General features: G+C 34.8%; 1 protein-coding gene across 1 annotated transcript; it reads right to left on the bottom strand.

Annotated features, from left to right (window-relative positions):
- Nucleotides 1–3,038: 3,038 nt before the first annotated feature.
- On the bottom strand, nt 3,039–5,117 carry LOC133296205 (ethylene-responsive transcription factor RAP2-4-like). The gene has a single exon (XM_061495154.1). The coding sequence runs from the start codon at nt 4,595–4,597 to the stop codon at nt 3,524–3,526; it is 1,074 nt and encodes a 357-aa protein (XP_061351138.1). The 5' UTR covers nt 4,598–5,117; the 3' UTR covers nt 3,039–3,523.
- Nucleotides 5,118–15,398: the final 10,281 nt, after the last annotated feature.

The following is a 15,398-nucleotide window of genomic DNA, read 5'->3' as shown; positions in this document are numbered from 1 at the left end:
CTGTACCTTATTAAGCAAATGGTTAATCGATCAATCAACAATTAAGTAGGCTAAAATATTCAAGAGTCATGTGTTAAATATTCACCAAGCTCCAAATTCCTTTAACCTTGTAAAGGGATGTGAATTTCAAAGAATAAACCCCGTAAGATTTTCTAATTACTAACCACTCGCTAAAATATAACTTCTCAATCAGCTCGACTTGTTCAAACATAATCAAGGAAATACAAACACATTATGGCATGCTTAATCAATTAAAATCTCATCATCAAAACTAAAATATCTGACAGTAAAGATATTCAATACTAGTCATCGTTGCTCATGTGCATGACTGCATGTGCTAGAGTCTTACTTTGTCTAGTGAGAATTTTAAAAAGTTGAGTATATTAAGATGTTGGAGCTGAAAAAAAAAACGATAACTGATTAATAGGTTTATATAATTTTTTTGGACGGAGATGAATTGTACAATATGATTTGGTTATATGATATTGTTTGAGTTCTCACAGGCAGAAGTATTGATTTAATCAGATAAACCTCCCGTTAATGAAATTTACGTTGGACAAAATAAATATCGTTCACTAATTAAGAATTATAATCCAGAAAACGATAATATTGGTCGAGAAAACGGACAAAATAAAAAAAATTCGGTTGTTACTGGTTATGGGAAGATGTGATCATGTGAAAGCCTCTCTTTTTTCAACGTTTTGTGTATAACTTTGTGACCACAAGGACAAAGTTCTTGATCATTGGGAGAGCTTGTCTCTATCCAAAGCGCAAGGTTCACGAGAATTAACTTCCGAAAAAAAAAAAAAAAGGGCAAGGTTCACTGAATGGAGTAAGTACGTGATTAGATTCCCAAGCAAAAGCATATTGTACTTCGTTGGGAACATTTTGCGTATTTCAAATTTCCAACTTCCAAGAGAAGTTGAGGCAAAAAAAGAAAATGAAATAACATTTCTATAAGGTAGAGCTAGTGAAAATCAGAAACATGAACCAAAAGTTTACAGCTAAGTCTAAACAAGAATTCTTGATCTCAATAGAGTATGTTTCTTTCTTCCTTAGCCAAATTGGACGTCCCAAAAGCTAATCTAATGTGAAGGATTTGATTTACAGTAGTTAATCCGAACATAAATCATGATTCAGATACACATTTTATATTATTTCTTTCAATAATTTAGCTAGGACCTCTGATGATCAGCTAATGCTAAAGCTAGCTGCAAGAACTAACATCAAAGATAATATGATCCATCCTGTTAAAATGGTTTTGATGCAAAATTATATGGAAAGTAGGCTTTCAGGAAAATACAGAAGTTTTTTGCTATATTATCATTCTTCAATCATCAAAAAGTCTTCCTTCACATCCTTCTAACCAGCCTTTTAAAGGCAATACAAAAAGTAACTGACAACAAAGGACCATCAATGGTCTTAAAAACTGATACAAAACGGAAATAACCATAAACAAAACATAAAGTCATGCAAACTGAAACGTCTGCAATTATTAAAATCCATAAAAAACTTTAAAACTGAAACATCTGCAATTATAATAATTTATGGCGACTTAAGTGCATCCTCTCCCACTAGGAAAAGATTCGCCCTCAAATCTGCAACGTCTTCAGGTGGTAATCCAGGCGGCAACTCTTCTGGTACAATATCAGCAAATTTCCTAATTAAGATTAGGACTTGGAAATGCAATTTTTTGACATGCTTGGTATATTCATTTGTAGTTTGGATCAATGATCGCATCTGTGATCCGTCATACGAAAACTTTGTTTGATGTACCAGCAAGTCCCATTGCCTTTGACAATCTCCAATTAAACTTTTACCAAAATCTAAATCTTTATCTCCATGGAGCATAAGGTTGTTATGCTCATTGTCCCCAAATTCATAATACTGCTTGCAAACTAAAGACTTTTTGGATGAAGGATCATTCTGCATGATATCTTTGGGTAGAACTTCATCTTTGTCAAAGATATTAGAATTTCTAATAATTGACTTCCCATCGGAATCACTACAAGAGATTTCTTTCACCTCTGGTTTCTCGTCGTCTTGCTCCCAATCATACTTATCATAGATAGGGAACTTGTCATAAATTGGAGCATCCATAACAGGATTCTCATCATCTTGCTCTTCATCATATTCATCATAGATTGGGACCTTCTGGTCTTTTGTCAAGTCTATGATGTCAAAGACCTTTTCGACGATGTGTGACTCGTCGATAAACTCATCTGGATGAGGGGTGCCTTCGAATTCCGGGATCTCAATCATCACCTCAATATTAGCAAAAAAGGATTGATTTCCAGGTTGACTTCGTCTTCGTCGCTCCTGGTTCCGGTTCCAGAATCTCCTTTCCTCCTCATGAGATGATCTTTCAGATTCTCATCCTTCATCTGACTCATGCAACTGTGCATCTGCAAGCAGTTGTTCGAGTTCTTGGATCCGTCTGTCCTTTTCCTCAATTTCAGCATCTCTCGCATCAGGATAATAATCACCATCGGTAGGTTGACCGCGTCTGCCGCAACGACCTCTTCGTCCACGACCATGACCTCCGGGATTTTCCTGCTCAGCCATCTTTAAGGCAACCTGAGCTCTGATACCAAATGATGCAAAATTATATGGAAAGTAGGCTTTCAGGAAAATGCATAAGTTTTCTGCTATATTATCATTCTTCAATCATCAAAAAGTCTTCCTTCACATCCTTCCAACCAGCCTTTTAAAGGCAATACAAAAAGTAACTGACAACAAAGGACCATCAATGGTCTTAAAAACTGATACAAAACGAAAATAACCATAAACAAAACATAAAGTCATGCAAACTGAAACGTCTGCAATTATTAAAATCCATAAAAAACTTTAAAACTGAAACATCTGCAATTATACTAATTTATGGCGACTTAAGTGCATCAGGGTTGTTCTCGCATGAATATAATATACTGATCAGTCTTGAGAAAATGGTTTGTTCTCACATGAATATAGCATACAGACGTTAAAGTCATAGTAATTACAAAAGCACACAAGCAACAGCACATTTGTTAAGGTCGGTGGAGTACAATTGATGATTCCCAGAACCAAATAACATCTATTTTTTGAATCATTTGATACACCAATACAATAGGTCCACCAAACACAAACTAGTACAATATACTCATGAGTTGAAATACTAATAGAATTGAATTACAGCAATAATAATATACTTTCATGAACACCAAAACATAAATAACAACTTAAACCGGAGTCATTCTCCCTGGCCAAGCAAGAAAAAAACCAGCTGACCAAAGGAAGACAAATTTACAACATATTGACAGTAATCAATATGCAAATTGACCCCAAACTAAAAAAAATAAAAAAAATAACCTATCATAAACGCAATTGTCCAAATCCTACAAGTAGCACTGCAATTTTCAAAAACTCAATTGCAGTGACAACTAGAAAGACACTCTAGAACCTACCAATATACTAAATTATTACGCATGAGACTCGTCACAAGTAAACCAGCTACGTACAAACTATAGGACTACCAAATTTGGCTTCACAGAGAATCCCAATCAATCTCATAAGAAGGGAACTTCTGCAGATTAAAATGTTCTGAAGCAGCTTCCCATTGTGGCTCAGTGACATCACCAAATGTAAGATCAGACAAAGGAGAAGAACCTGCAGAACCATCACTCTCGGTCATAACCGGAGACAAAGAGGGTTCCACCTTGCAAGGGTTCTCCAACTTTGGCTGAGCCTCCTTTGAAGCCAGTTTAGACTTCTTAGATGACCTCACAGCCTTCTCTTGCTTCCCTTGTTTCTGCATATCAGCCAAGCTCTCACAGATAGCATCAAGCTTTGCATCAACGGAGGACTGAAGAGGCTTGTACTCACCGAACGCACCACCAACACATGAACCTTGGTGCCTTAGGTTCGGAAAGTTGAGCCTTGCAAAGTCCCCTCTGAGCCTGTACGCAGCTTTGTCATAAGCCAAAGCAGCTTCTTCAGCAGTGTCAAAGGTACCAAGCCAGAGTCTTGTACGGTTCTTTGGGAGTCTGATCTCAGCGACCCATTTCCCCCAATGCCTTTGCCTTACCCCTCTGTAGAGCTTAGTGGGTTTGGGAGGTGCACCACCCACTTGCTTCATGGGGACAGGTTTGGGACTGAGGAAGCTGAGGTGGTTGTTGTTGTTATTGTGATGCTGGCTCTGGAGGTGGATCTGGGTTTGGATCTGGTTAATCTGAGATGGGGTAAGGTTGTTGAGCCCAAGGAGAGAGCTTGGTTGCTCAAAGCCAATAAAGTTTTGGCTGTTGGATAACCCAGAGGCAAATAGGTGGGTCATCGTTGTTGAGCAACCATCTGTGTAGAAATTGGGCTGTGTAGGAGGGAGTGAAGGGGAGGAAGTGAAGTAGGAAGGGGAAGGGGAAGGAGAAGGAGAAGGAGGAGAAGGAGAGTAAGAAATAGAAGAATTAGAAGTAGAAGGTAGATATGAATTTGAAGAAGGGGATGAGGATGCAGAGGGAGTTGTGGAAGAACTCTTCATAAAAGATTCTAGAACTTCCATTAACTCATCTCTGAAGGGATCTGACTGAAGTTGTGGTGTGCTGTACAAATCCATTGTAGCTGCCATCAACCTGTGTCCTTCTAAACCTGAAAAAATTCAAAACCCAACAAAGGAAACAAAACAAAAAAAGTCTTTTTTGAAGAAAAAGGTGGAAGAGGTTTAAAATACACAACCCCTTTAATCCCAGAAGAAGAAGAAGAAAAAAACAAAGCTTTGAGGGATCAAAAACAACCCTCTTGGCCGATTGAAAGATGAGAAAAACCAAAAAAAAAAAAAAACAAATTTTATAAACTGAAAAACCTGGATCTCGATTCTGAAAACACCTGGCTTTCGAGAAATCCTTTGAAGTTTGATTCTTTGTGAGATTAGAGACAAACCCAAAAAATTAAAACTTGAAAGACAGATAATTAACAGAAAGGGATTCAGAGAAGCGGGGAGTTAGAGAAGGGAGGGAAAAGTAACAGAAGATTCGAGAAAGACGATGAAGAAGGAAGGAGAACCACACAAGAAAAAAGAAAGTGGGGAAGACAAGTTTTTGTTTAGTGAGTATCTCTCGTTCACTCTTGGCTTTGTCTTTCCAACTTTCACTCCGTTTTATAGCAGCCGGCCACTTTGATTTTCACTGTTAATCACGAAATGGATTCCAAATTGTAACGCCGTAACCACAGGTTAGTTTCCGCAGAATCCTTTGTCATTACTCATGACAGCTTCGACTCTATTAAGGAACGAACCAATGAGAGATAGACACGCGCCCCGTTCTCTGTTAGTCAGCGACACGTGCCCGCCTGTCCAACAGGTATCGGTGTCTTTAACGTTGCCATTGCGCCAGTTTGACCATGTCATTTGCGCGTTCACACCTCCGCATTGAATTCTCATTTCTTTTCTTTTCTTTCCTTTCCTTTTTTTACCATTTTCTACTTTTTCACATTTTCCTAAAAAAAATTATACCATACTTTCAAAAAAAAAAAATTATACATGAAGTTGAAAGAGAAAAATGATGTATTTGTACGAAAAAATTACAAAACTGAAGAAAAAAGAGTAAGGTGGCATTCAAAATTGTAAGTTGGGATATGATATAATATATTAAGATATTAATTTTAAAAAATTGTCATATTGGATACATTATGACATATTTTAATATCAAATAATATTTTTAATATAATTTATATTTAATACATATAACAGTTTATAATAAATTATATAATCAATCAAATATTTAAATTATATAATAAAAATAATTTTTCGTATGATATTACTTTTTCATATCAAATTCTGTAACGGAAAAAATTATTTGTAAATCATTATTTTTATATTTAATTAATAAAATAAAATTTAGATCTAAAAATAATAATTTGATCAGGTGTTGAAAATGTGAGTCAGAGGATTAACCGCATATCCTAAAATATTAATTATGTATCGGAAAAGTATATCGATGTTGGATAAACATTTTTCAAAAGAAAATTGTGTATCAATACTTTCTAGGTTCTAACCACCAAATAAAATAGAATAAAGTGGCATTCTATTCAAATATATTTGGAAAACCAAATCATAAAATTCGAAAATTGAGTTTATATATTACAAAACTCATTTTTTTGAAAATTTATAAATCCAATAACTTATTTGTTAGAATATGAAAATTTTAGTTTATTTAAGGAAAAAATTTCATTTAGAAGGCTATAAAATAAAAATTGAGTGAATTATGAAACGTGTACATATAAAAATAACACGTACGTGACAGAATCTAAGAAAATATAATTTCTAAATAAGTCAAATTAAGCTACTTTTTTTTAAAAATAATTTTACACTTGATAAGAAAATTTTGTCTAAAATATAACTCACAACTAAAGGATCATATGACCGACCCACCTACTTTAACTCCTCCTCACCCCACCACTACTTTCCTATAGACATTTTTATTACGGTTACTTAAGACTTGAAAAAAAAATCACTATAATTAATTAATTTTTAAAAGTGTTTTATAAAATAGCAAATGTATTATAATTTGTAAGACATTTGAGCAAAGTACTTTGAAAGTGCCACATAATTTGATATTATAAAACACATATAATTAATTAAAATATTTCGAACGTAATATTTAAAAGAAATAATAGTAATAAAATAAAAATAGAAGGCTCTAGAATCAAGATGGAGAAATTAAGGAAGTGATGCCAGATCACTGCCAGTGGGATACGCGTTATCCACAAAACTTTTTCCAAAAATAAAAAACTGAAGGTAACGATCATTAACTAAAGCGAGAGAAAATTAAATGGTTCATATGACAAAGCCCCGACAGTAGTGTTGAAAACAATGAAAAGGTATCTCCAAAAAATAAAATAAAATAGAAAAACAATGGAAAGGGGTTTATACTATGGTATGTATGGAGTGATGAAGCCGTTACCTGATTGAAAGTTGAAGAGAGAGCGAAAGTGCTGCTATGTCCCCACGTCATCATTGCGGATCCGAAGCGAACAGAGGAAGCAACGAGGAACGAGTGCGCCTTTTACCTGAATGGACCCTACTAGAATAAAATGAAATCTTTTACTTCTTATCTTTTAAATAAAACATTTTTTTAAATTTATATCATATTCTATTCTATTCTATTTTTAAAATAAACCAAATGTAATAAAAATAATAATAAACTATAGAGACAGTATCCGTTTACAATTTTTTTTACAATTACACTAATGTAAGACCGGTCGTACACTGTGTGATTAATGTAGGACCGGTCCTACATAGTATAGTTTGTAAAAATTTATAAACAAAAAAATTTGTAAATATAACTTGGACCTAAATTATATTCTATTCCACTGTAATACAATGAAACACTATATAATTTATGGTAAGAATCTTTTGATTCCAAATAAACATTAAAAAAATTTAGTTCTTATTTCAATCGTCAATTTTTATTCATATGATAATTGTAGTTTATTTAAAATTAATAATTAATTAATAAATATAAATTAATAAACTACGATCATCAAATTTATAAAATTTAATGGTTGAGATGAAGAATAAAATTTCTTATTTTTACATTAGAATAAAAAAAATTCTCTCTCAATACTTCAAAAAATAAAATCCTCTCATAATTTTTACACAATTAATATGTTGAAAAACTTAAATTTATATTTCATATCTAGTAGTCAAAAAAAATTACCAAACGATCTGAAAAATGACGAAATAATTATTAAATAACTTAGTTATGAGACAACTTTTTGTTTTAATTGTTTCGCTATCACTGGTCTTAAGTATGGAGTTTTAATTTAATTTAATATTTTATTTTTTATTGCTTCAGTAATGTCTTTCTGACACCCTTTAACAAAACTTTTCATGAGTTTTCATTTTCGTTATACAATATATGCAAAGGGTAAAGCGTGTGTCATTTTAAAGAATATAAAGTTGTGTTATTTTAAGAGAGAAAGAGATAGATAAAGGAGGAGAGAGAGTTGACAAAAAAATAAAGATGTGAGTCTCACCTCTTTATAAAAGTGAAAGAATATAAATTATGTCATTTAAAAGGATAAATATTTTTTCTATATACAAATGCCATGGTAGAACTGTAGAAGAATGAGAAAGTGACTTAGTTCCAAAGTCAGCATCAAAAACTTGCTAATTTATTAAACTACAAGTTATTGGCATTCACTGAATGTGTGACATGTTTCTTTGTGCTTTTTCATTGGTTAAAGTATATTCTTGGTCTATATAGTTTACGCATTCTTTCTTTGCAGATTAATTAGTTCGTATAGTTACAATCATTCGTAAAATAGTCACCGCTTTTCTTTCTTTTTTTTGATACGACGAAGGACTAGAACACATATTACCTAATATAAGTATATAACTATCCACATCCCTTGTCACAGAACTGATCCCAGTGAACTAAAATAGTCACCGCTTTTCATCTTGATAATAATGAAAAGCTAATGTTGAGGTAGCATTGTTTTTGTCCTTGTAATCATCCTTAACATTAATATAGGGATAAAATAACAATAATAATGAACTAAATTAAAAATTAATAAAAAGTTAAATATATAATATGAATTCACCTTCGACTTATAAAATACACTCAACTGGGAAAAAAATTATTGGGCTGGATCAAATCTTCTATAACTGAACTGTAAGTTAAACAATTTCAAAAATTATAAAATCTATATTTTATTTTATTTTGAAATTTTTTTTTGTAGTAAAAAATTTAAGTGAAATTAGATAACGGTATCTCCCTAGGGTTAACAAAGACCTTCAATCTCTTTAAGAATTTTTGGGGAGGAATACATATTACTCATCAACAAAGTACTCATATCGGCCACTGGGGGTTTGAACTTGTAACACCCCGTAGTACTTCGGTTGTTAACATGCATGATATTTAGCATACACAACGGAAGACTTTATTTTAAAAAAATAATAAAGCGTTTTACAAAAATACGAGTAAACTTTTTCCAAAATCTTTTCTGAAAACATTTCTAAAAACGTTCACGTGAGATACTGCGAAAGCGTGAATCTAAACATACATCTACTAATTAATCTCATGAGCCAGTATTAGTGGCCATTTACCATCAAGATATGACATCAAGTGTCATTCCTGACGGAGTCTCACGGACAGCATAACGATTGTATTTCGGATAATTGGGAACATAGTCCCACACATACAGATCACCTAATTGATACAATAATTTAAACAGATAGCTTGCAAATCCCACACGAACTGCAATCCCCTCAATGGGTCACATACAAATAATAAGGCTCCATGCCCAAATTAACTGAATACATGCATCAAGTCTATATTAATTCAAAGTATAAAAGCATCAGTAAATAATCCATGGCTCTAAGAATACAATCATGAGCCTAAATAATCTCCATAAAATAATTAAGCATGTTAACAAGTCTACATACCAACATCAAATCTAAACATAATATAAAATCATCAGCTGCATCATCAACTACTTCAATGCGGGGACCTTGTCCCTAGAAGCATCACCACTACTCTGGGTACCTGAAATGATGTCCCCAAACGGAGTGAGATAACCACATCTCTGTAAGCTCAAGGTTCATAGAGGATCCTCTAACCCCTGTGCCCACTTCCTGCATGACAAGTCAGATATAAAGCATATAATACAGACATACAACATAAACATAACATCATCATATCATCATTGTGTAACCCCAGGGTCAAAGCCATAAATGGTTACACATGTGTGACTTCCAGGGTCAAGCAATAGACAGTCAACTCAACCTCAGTATGAAATAGCTCCCAGAGTCAAGTCATACGCAGCCTACATACCATGATCACTAGTCAGGATCCTCATAACATATATCATCAGTGCATCATCATAACATCAAGATCATATAACATCTATATGAATGTGAACGAATGCACATATACATCACACCATACACTCTCATACAATACAACCATAATGCCCACCAGCATGGTGGGGCCACAAGAGAGAGGAGTCAACTAGAACTAGGAGCTTACCTTAGGGAGCTTAGTACAAGCCCACACTCCAATAATAATACGTATGCTCCAACAATATCCTCAAGTGCACGGTTCTCCAGGCACACCTAGAGTAGGAACCATTCACATCATTAATTAAATATTAATACTCAAGTCATATTCACGACTTAATTATTTAATGATTTAACTTTTCATACCATATGCTAATAATATGCCCATTACAAGTCTAGACCAATTATTACTTATTACATATTTTAGTGTATTATTACAAGCCACTTTAATCTTCAATTACTTACATAACTTAGAATCACATGCAAGGCTCACTTAGGGTGTGCATGGCAACCATTCTGTTCCCTGGCACTGTTTCTGAAAAGAAACATTTATTTTCTATTTCTGTGCCTTGGAACAATTTCTGAGAAAAAAAAGTGTTAGATAACATATTTTATTTTTATTCCGAGAATGAGAATTGTGTTTGATAACACAACAAATAATGAATAAAAAATCATTTCTATTAAGCATAATTTTTTTCTGATCATCACTTTCCTTTTTATATGGTGTGGCGGCGGTGGCGGCAGCGGCGATAGTATTTGTAGTAGTGGCGTTGTGGTGGTGGTGGCGGTATCAGTGGCGTCAGGGTGGTGATGGCATGGTAGCGGCGGAAGTAATGGTGGCATGGTGGTGGTGGTGGTGTGGTGGTGGTGACGGTAGTAGCTGCGGCGATGGTGGTGGTGATGATAGTGATAATGGTGATGACAGTGACAGTAGTGGTAGTGGTGGTGATAATGGTGGCAATGACTTAGAGGTGGTGGTGGTGATAGCAGTGGCCGTAGCGATGGTGGTGATAATGGTGGCAGTGACGATGGTGCAGTGGCGGTGGCGGTGGCATGATAATGGTAGTGGTGGTAATGGTGGCATAGTGGCGGCGGTGGTGGTAGTGGTGGTGGTGGTGGTGACGGCAGTAGCTGCAACGATGGTGATGATGATGACATGGTGGTGGCGGTGGCGGTGGTAGTGGCATGATAATGGTAGTGGTGGCGACAATGGAGGTGGTAATGGTGGTGGCGGCGATGGTAGTGATGGTGGTGACAGCAGTGTCTGCTACGATGGCGATGGAGATGACATGGTGGCGATGGTGGTAATGATGGCGGCAGCGACGATGGCGGTAGTAGTGGTGGCGTGGAGGTGGTGATGACGACGGTGGTAGTGATAATGGTGGTGACGACGATGGAAGTAATGGTGGTGGTGATGACGGTGGTGGTGACGTGGAGGTGGTGGTGGTGGTGGTACGACGATGGTAGCGGTGGTCGTGACGGGATGATGGTGGCAGTGGTGATGATGGTAGCGATGGAGAGTAATTGAGAGAAATAAGTGTTTTTCATTTTGTGCCCAGGAACAAAAAAGCAGAATTTTTTTGATTCTTTTTCTGTTCCCCAGCACAAAAATTAAACCGGTTCATCCCGGGAACAAAAAAATAAATCGATTTTACCAAACGAGTTTTCTATCCATTTCTGTTCCTGGGAGCATAAATTAAAAAAAAAAATCCGGGAAGGTTGTCATGCGCACCCTTAGGTATCTTAGATTATTTTCAACTCATCCAAGCCATATTTATGATTATTATAAGTTACTAAGGGTTTCCATAAGCCCACTTAGCTTAAATATCACTTTTACGATTTGTCCATAACTGTACATGCTTCTGTTTTCTAGTTACTGAGCGCAACTCACTTGTTTTAAAATTCTCATCTTTTAGTATGTTAATTTAAACTCAATTAAATTTCCAACAAGGTATCACATGCCTCATTTAGAGTTTCCTAACTCCGGTTATAACCATTTGAAGTTGGACAAGCAAAGTTGTTTCCAACTCCGAACAGGGCCCTAAACATCATTTACCATTTCTGCGATTATAGAAAATCTACTAAACCAGTTGCTCTCAAATTTTTATGTAGACAACTGGACACCTTTATCTTTAATTTTACATATTATGAGGCTAATTTGAGTAAGCACAGAGGGAGAAACAATTCGTGGAATTTGAAGCCATGTACAGCCCCTGCACATGGCCTCCTTGTGCAGTCCTCACTCAAACAAACATACAAACTGGAATACATCTTCAATTGATACCAAATTTTGACACCACATAGCTAACATCTCAAGCTTAAATTTGATATAAGGTAAAGCCCTATATGACCTCTGGGGAGGGAGATATGATCTCCCCAATTTTGCCTCAAAACTGGTTACTTAGCCTTAAATGTGTTTACTTAACAAATCTTAATTACTTTTAATTATAAATTCTAATTCACATTACTTCTTGGATTTTTCTATTATTAAGTCACATTATGAATTCTTCTTAGTCTCATTATGTCATGATACTTAAATTTTACTAATTACTTAATTAGTGTACCTAAACCCTACTTTAGTCCAATTTTAGAGTTAATTCCTTAATTACTTTTGTTAATTAATCCCTGCCCTTAATTAATCCCCTAATTCATCATCTCCTTAATTTTAACACAACTAAACCCTTATATACTTTATGGAGAAGATTTGATGAGCTATTTTAATTAGGGTTTTTAGCTATTATTAATAATGATTAGTGAGTTTTACTTAGACTTAACCCACCTAGTCAATCTTTCTAATCATTTTTCCACACTTAACAACTTAATCACATTTTTTTGTCATCAAACCTTTCTATTACATGTCATGGCCGAAATCATCAAGGGTCCATCTAGGGTCCATGTTCATCTTTTCACATGAACAACACACAAAGGTCCAAAGGTGGCACCTTTACTCATCAAATCCATGATTCCATGGTTCAAAACACACACACACACTTAAAGATCTTCATTAAACCATTACTTTACAAAATTTTAAACAACATTCTCCTCATGAACATATCAAAACCAAGGCACTCAACAAGAAAAAGAGAGGCTTTTTGGTTCATATTTCCCAAGTGGGAGCTTACATTTTCAAGGTTCCTCCTTTAGCTCAAGTCTTCACCTTTTTCCACCAAAAAACCTCATTTAAGCAAGAACAAACCTTCATGAACATGCTCATGAGTTAGGCTCAAGAACACAAGAAGAAAGATGAGGTTTTTCATGAAAAAAATCAAGAGAACTTACCCACAAATCACAAGAACCAAGCAATTATGTGTGGTTCTTCAAGAGAGTTTAAAAACACAACACCAAGGCCTCCATCAACAACAAAATTGTGGCTGTTTGTGAGGTGAGGGACATGAAATTTTTGATTCACACCTTGAAAATGGTATGGTGGTGAAGAGGAGAGTGAGAGGGACAACTTTGATGAAGGAGATTTTGTGTTTTGGAGAGGTTTAGGTGATGAAATCTTAGAGAGAAGTGAAAGAGTTTTCAAAAATGAAATTTTAGAGAGAAGGGGGGAAGGGGGCGCTGGTTTCTGGTCAAAAGTTGGAGGGGGTGGTGCCCTAATGAGGGGTGCCATGTCACTAAGTGACCATTCGTCCTTTAGTGAGACCTGGAGTAATTTTTAACTGATCCGTCGTCAAAAAATTTTACCCGAAAACTCCAAGACTCTAAGTGTAAGTACTTAATATTAATTTTGTCTAATTATCATGTTCATAACTTAAAAATTTGATTAGTAGATCACAGATTCACTAACAGTTGTTTAATTGCATCGTAGTCTTTACCGGTGTTCTTAACTGTACCCGGATTTCATAATCTTCTTAAATTTAATATTTTTGGTCTAATTATAACTTGTTAGGCATATATTGGTCTTTATTTTCATTTTCTCATCTTTTTCCCGTTCCGAGATTCTACCGGCTGCTGCTACAGCAGTACAAAATATCCGGCAGAAGTGACTTTTCAAAAATACCCCAATATGGGTATAAATCTTCATCAAATCATATTCTAACCTCATTCTTGATGTTTATATCTTTAGATTAGCTCTCTAACTATAATTTGCTAACTTGAAGCTATTCTACTGACTGTTATTGCGTCAGCAGTCAAAATTAACAGATAAAAATTCACCTGTGTAGAATACCCTCAATATGGGTATCAATCTTCTTATAATTTCTTCCTTATTCTATTTATGACCATAAGGTCCTCATTATAACCCTCTGATTTAAAAGTCATATAATTAGGGATATTATAGAACTCACGCCCTTGTGAGATACTCACGCTCTTGTGAGGTGTGGACCAAATCCTTAGCCAATTGTGTCTACCTTTATTAGTTTTTTATTTTTATTTAATTTCACATGCAATTCAACTACAAGTGAACTAAATCCCATGCAATAACAATTTGGAAAAATGGGTGTGGTACAAGTTTATTTATGGTAACTCTTTTCATGAAAAATGAAATTTACGCCGAACTCAAACACATATATCTCACGTATGCTTATGTGACATAATTAAACTAAAACTATAATTAAGTGATAAAAATTATTTATGTATGAACAAGGATTCTTTTATATTTATATAAATTATTCTTTCAATTTTAATTATTAATTTTATTTGTATCTAAAAGCTCATTTAAATAATAAATTAAAATTTTAAATACAAATTACATTTATATGTTAATGGGTATTGCTATGTCCTAGGGACATAAATGCCTAATCGAGAGACTAGTATGTTAATTTTACATCTTGATGCTATCTCAGATATCTACATATTATATACCTTTGAGTGTAGCAAATTATTGTGTACTGACAATAACGGCGTTAGCCAAAGAGGTGGTATGTGTGCACAATGACAGCTTAATAATAGAGAGAACAAATCCTCATAGCCATACCTACATATTTTATCTTTTATTTATAAGATTTACTTATGGATAGTGAAATTCTGTACTTTCAGTGTCTCCTTGGAAAGCTCGCGTCTAAATTCATTATGTCGTATTATGATTAGTATTTCATATTGATACTTTCCTTTATTTTCCTTAATTTTTTCTTTATGTCGCCCTTCTTTGGGCCTTCTGGAATATAAGCCTTATATGGATCCATAATAGTTGCCCCCAGCGAGCAGTCTGAGTGTTTGGACTGCCAGCCCGGGGTGCATGTTTCATCTTGGTTTCATATACAATTTTATAGTTTCAACTAATCGGGTTATCACGATCATGTGTCTGCATCCATCCATGCTATTTAATGCTAGGAATCTCGACTGTGTCTTTTATATGTGGGTTGAATTTGTGGATTTTTACCTTGGGTATGATTCTCCCCATCGTCGCCCGATAGTCATGGTTGTTCGGGCTAATTGTCACGTCTTTTTCATAATATCTTAACTTGGTCCTCCAGGTTAATGGGCATACTCCATCGTTGTATTCACCATGTTGGTCATGGGAGTGAGAGTATATAATTTCTCACAAACGGCGCCAATATTCTGTCATAAGGACATAAATGTCTAGTCGAGAGACTAGTTGTTGATTTTGGATCTAGATGTTCTCAAAATCTATGAATTAAATACC

The sequence above is a fragment of the Gastrolobium bilobum genome, unplaced genomic scaffold (assembly GCF_033153095.1).
Source record: "Gastrolobium bilobum isolate Gb01-03AN ecotype WA unplaced genomic scaffold, APGP_CSIRO_Gbil_v1 utg23400, whole genome shotgun sequence".
NCBI lineage: Eukaryota > Viridiplantae > Streptophyta > Magnoliopsida > Fabales > Fabaceae > Gastrolobium > Gastrolobium bilobum.
The sequence above is the reverse complement of the archived record's forward strand: the minus strand, read 5'-3'. Positions and strand labels throughout refer to the sequence as shown.

What these genes read in the sequence shown, in the direction of transcription:
- LOC133296205 (XM_061495154.1), bottom strand. Translation starts at nt 4,597, where the DNA reads ATGGCAGCTACAATGGATTTGTACAGCACACCACAACTTCAGTCAGAT.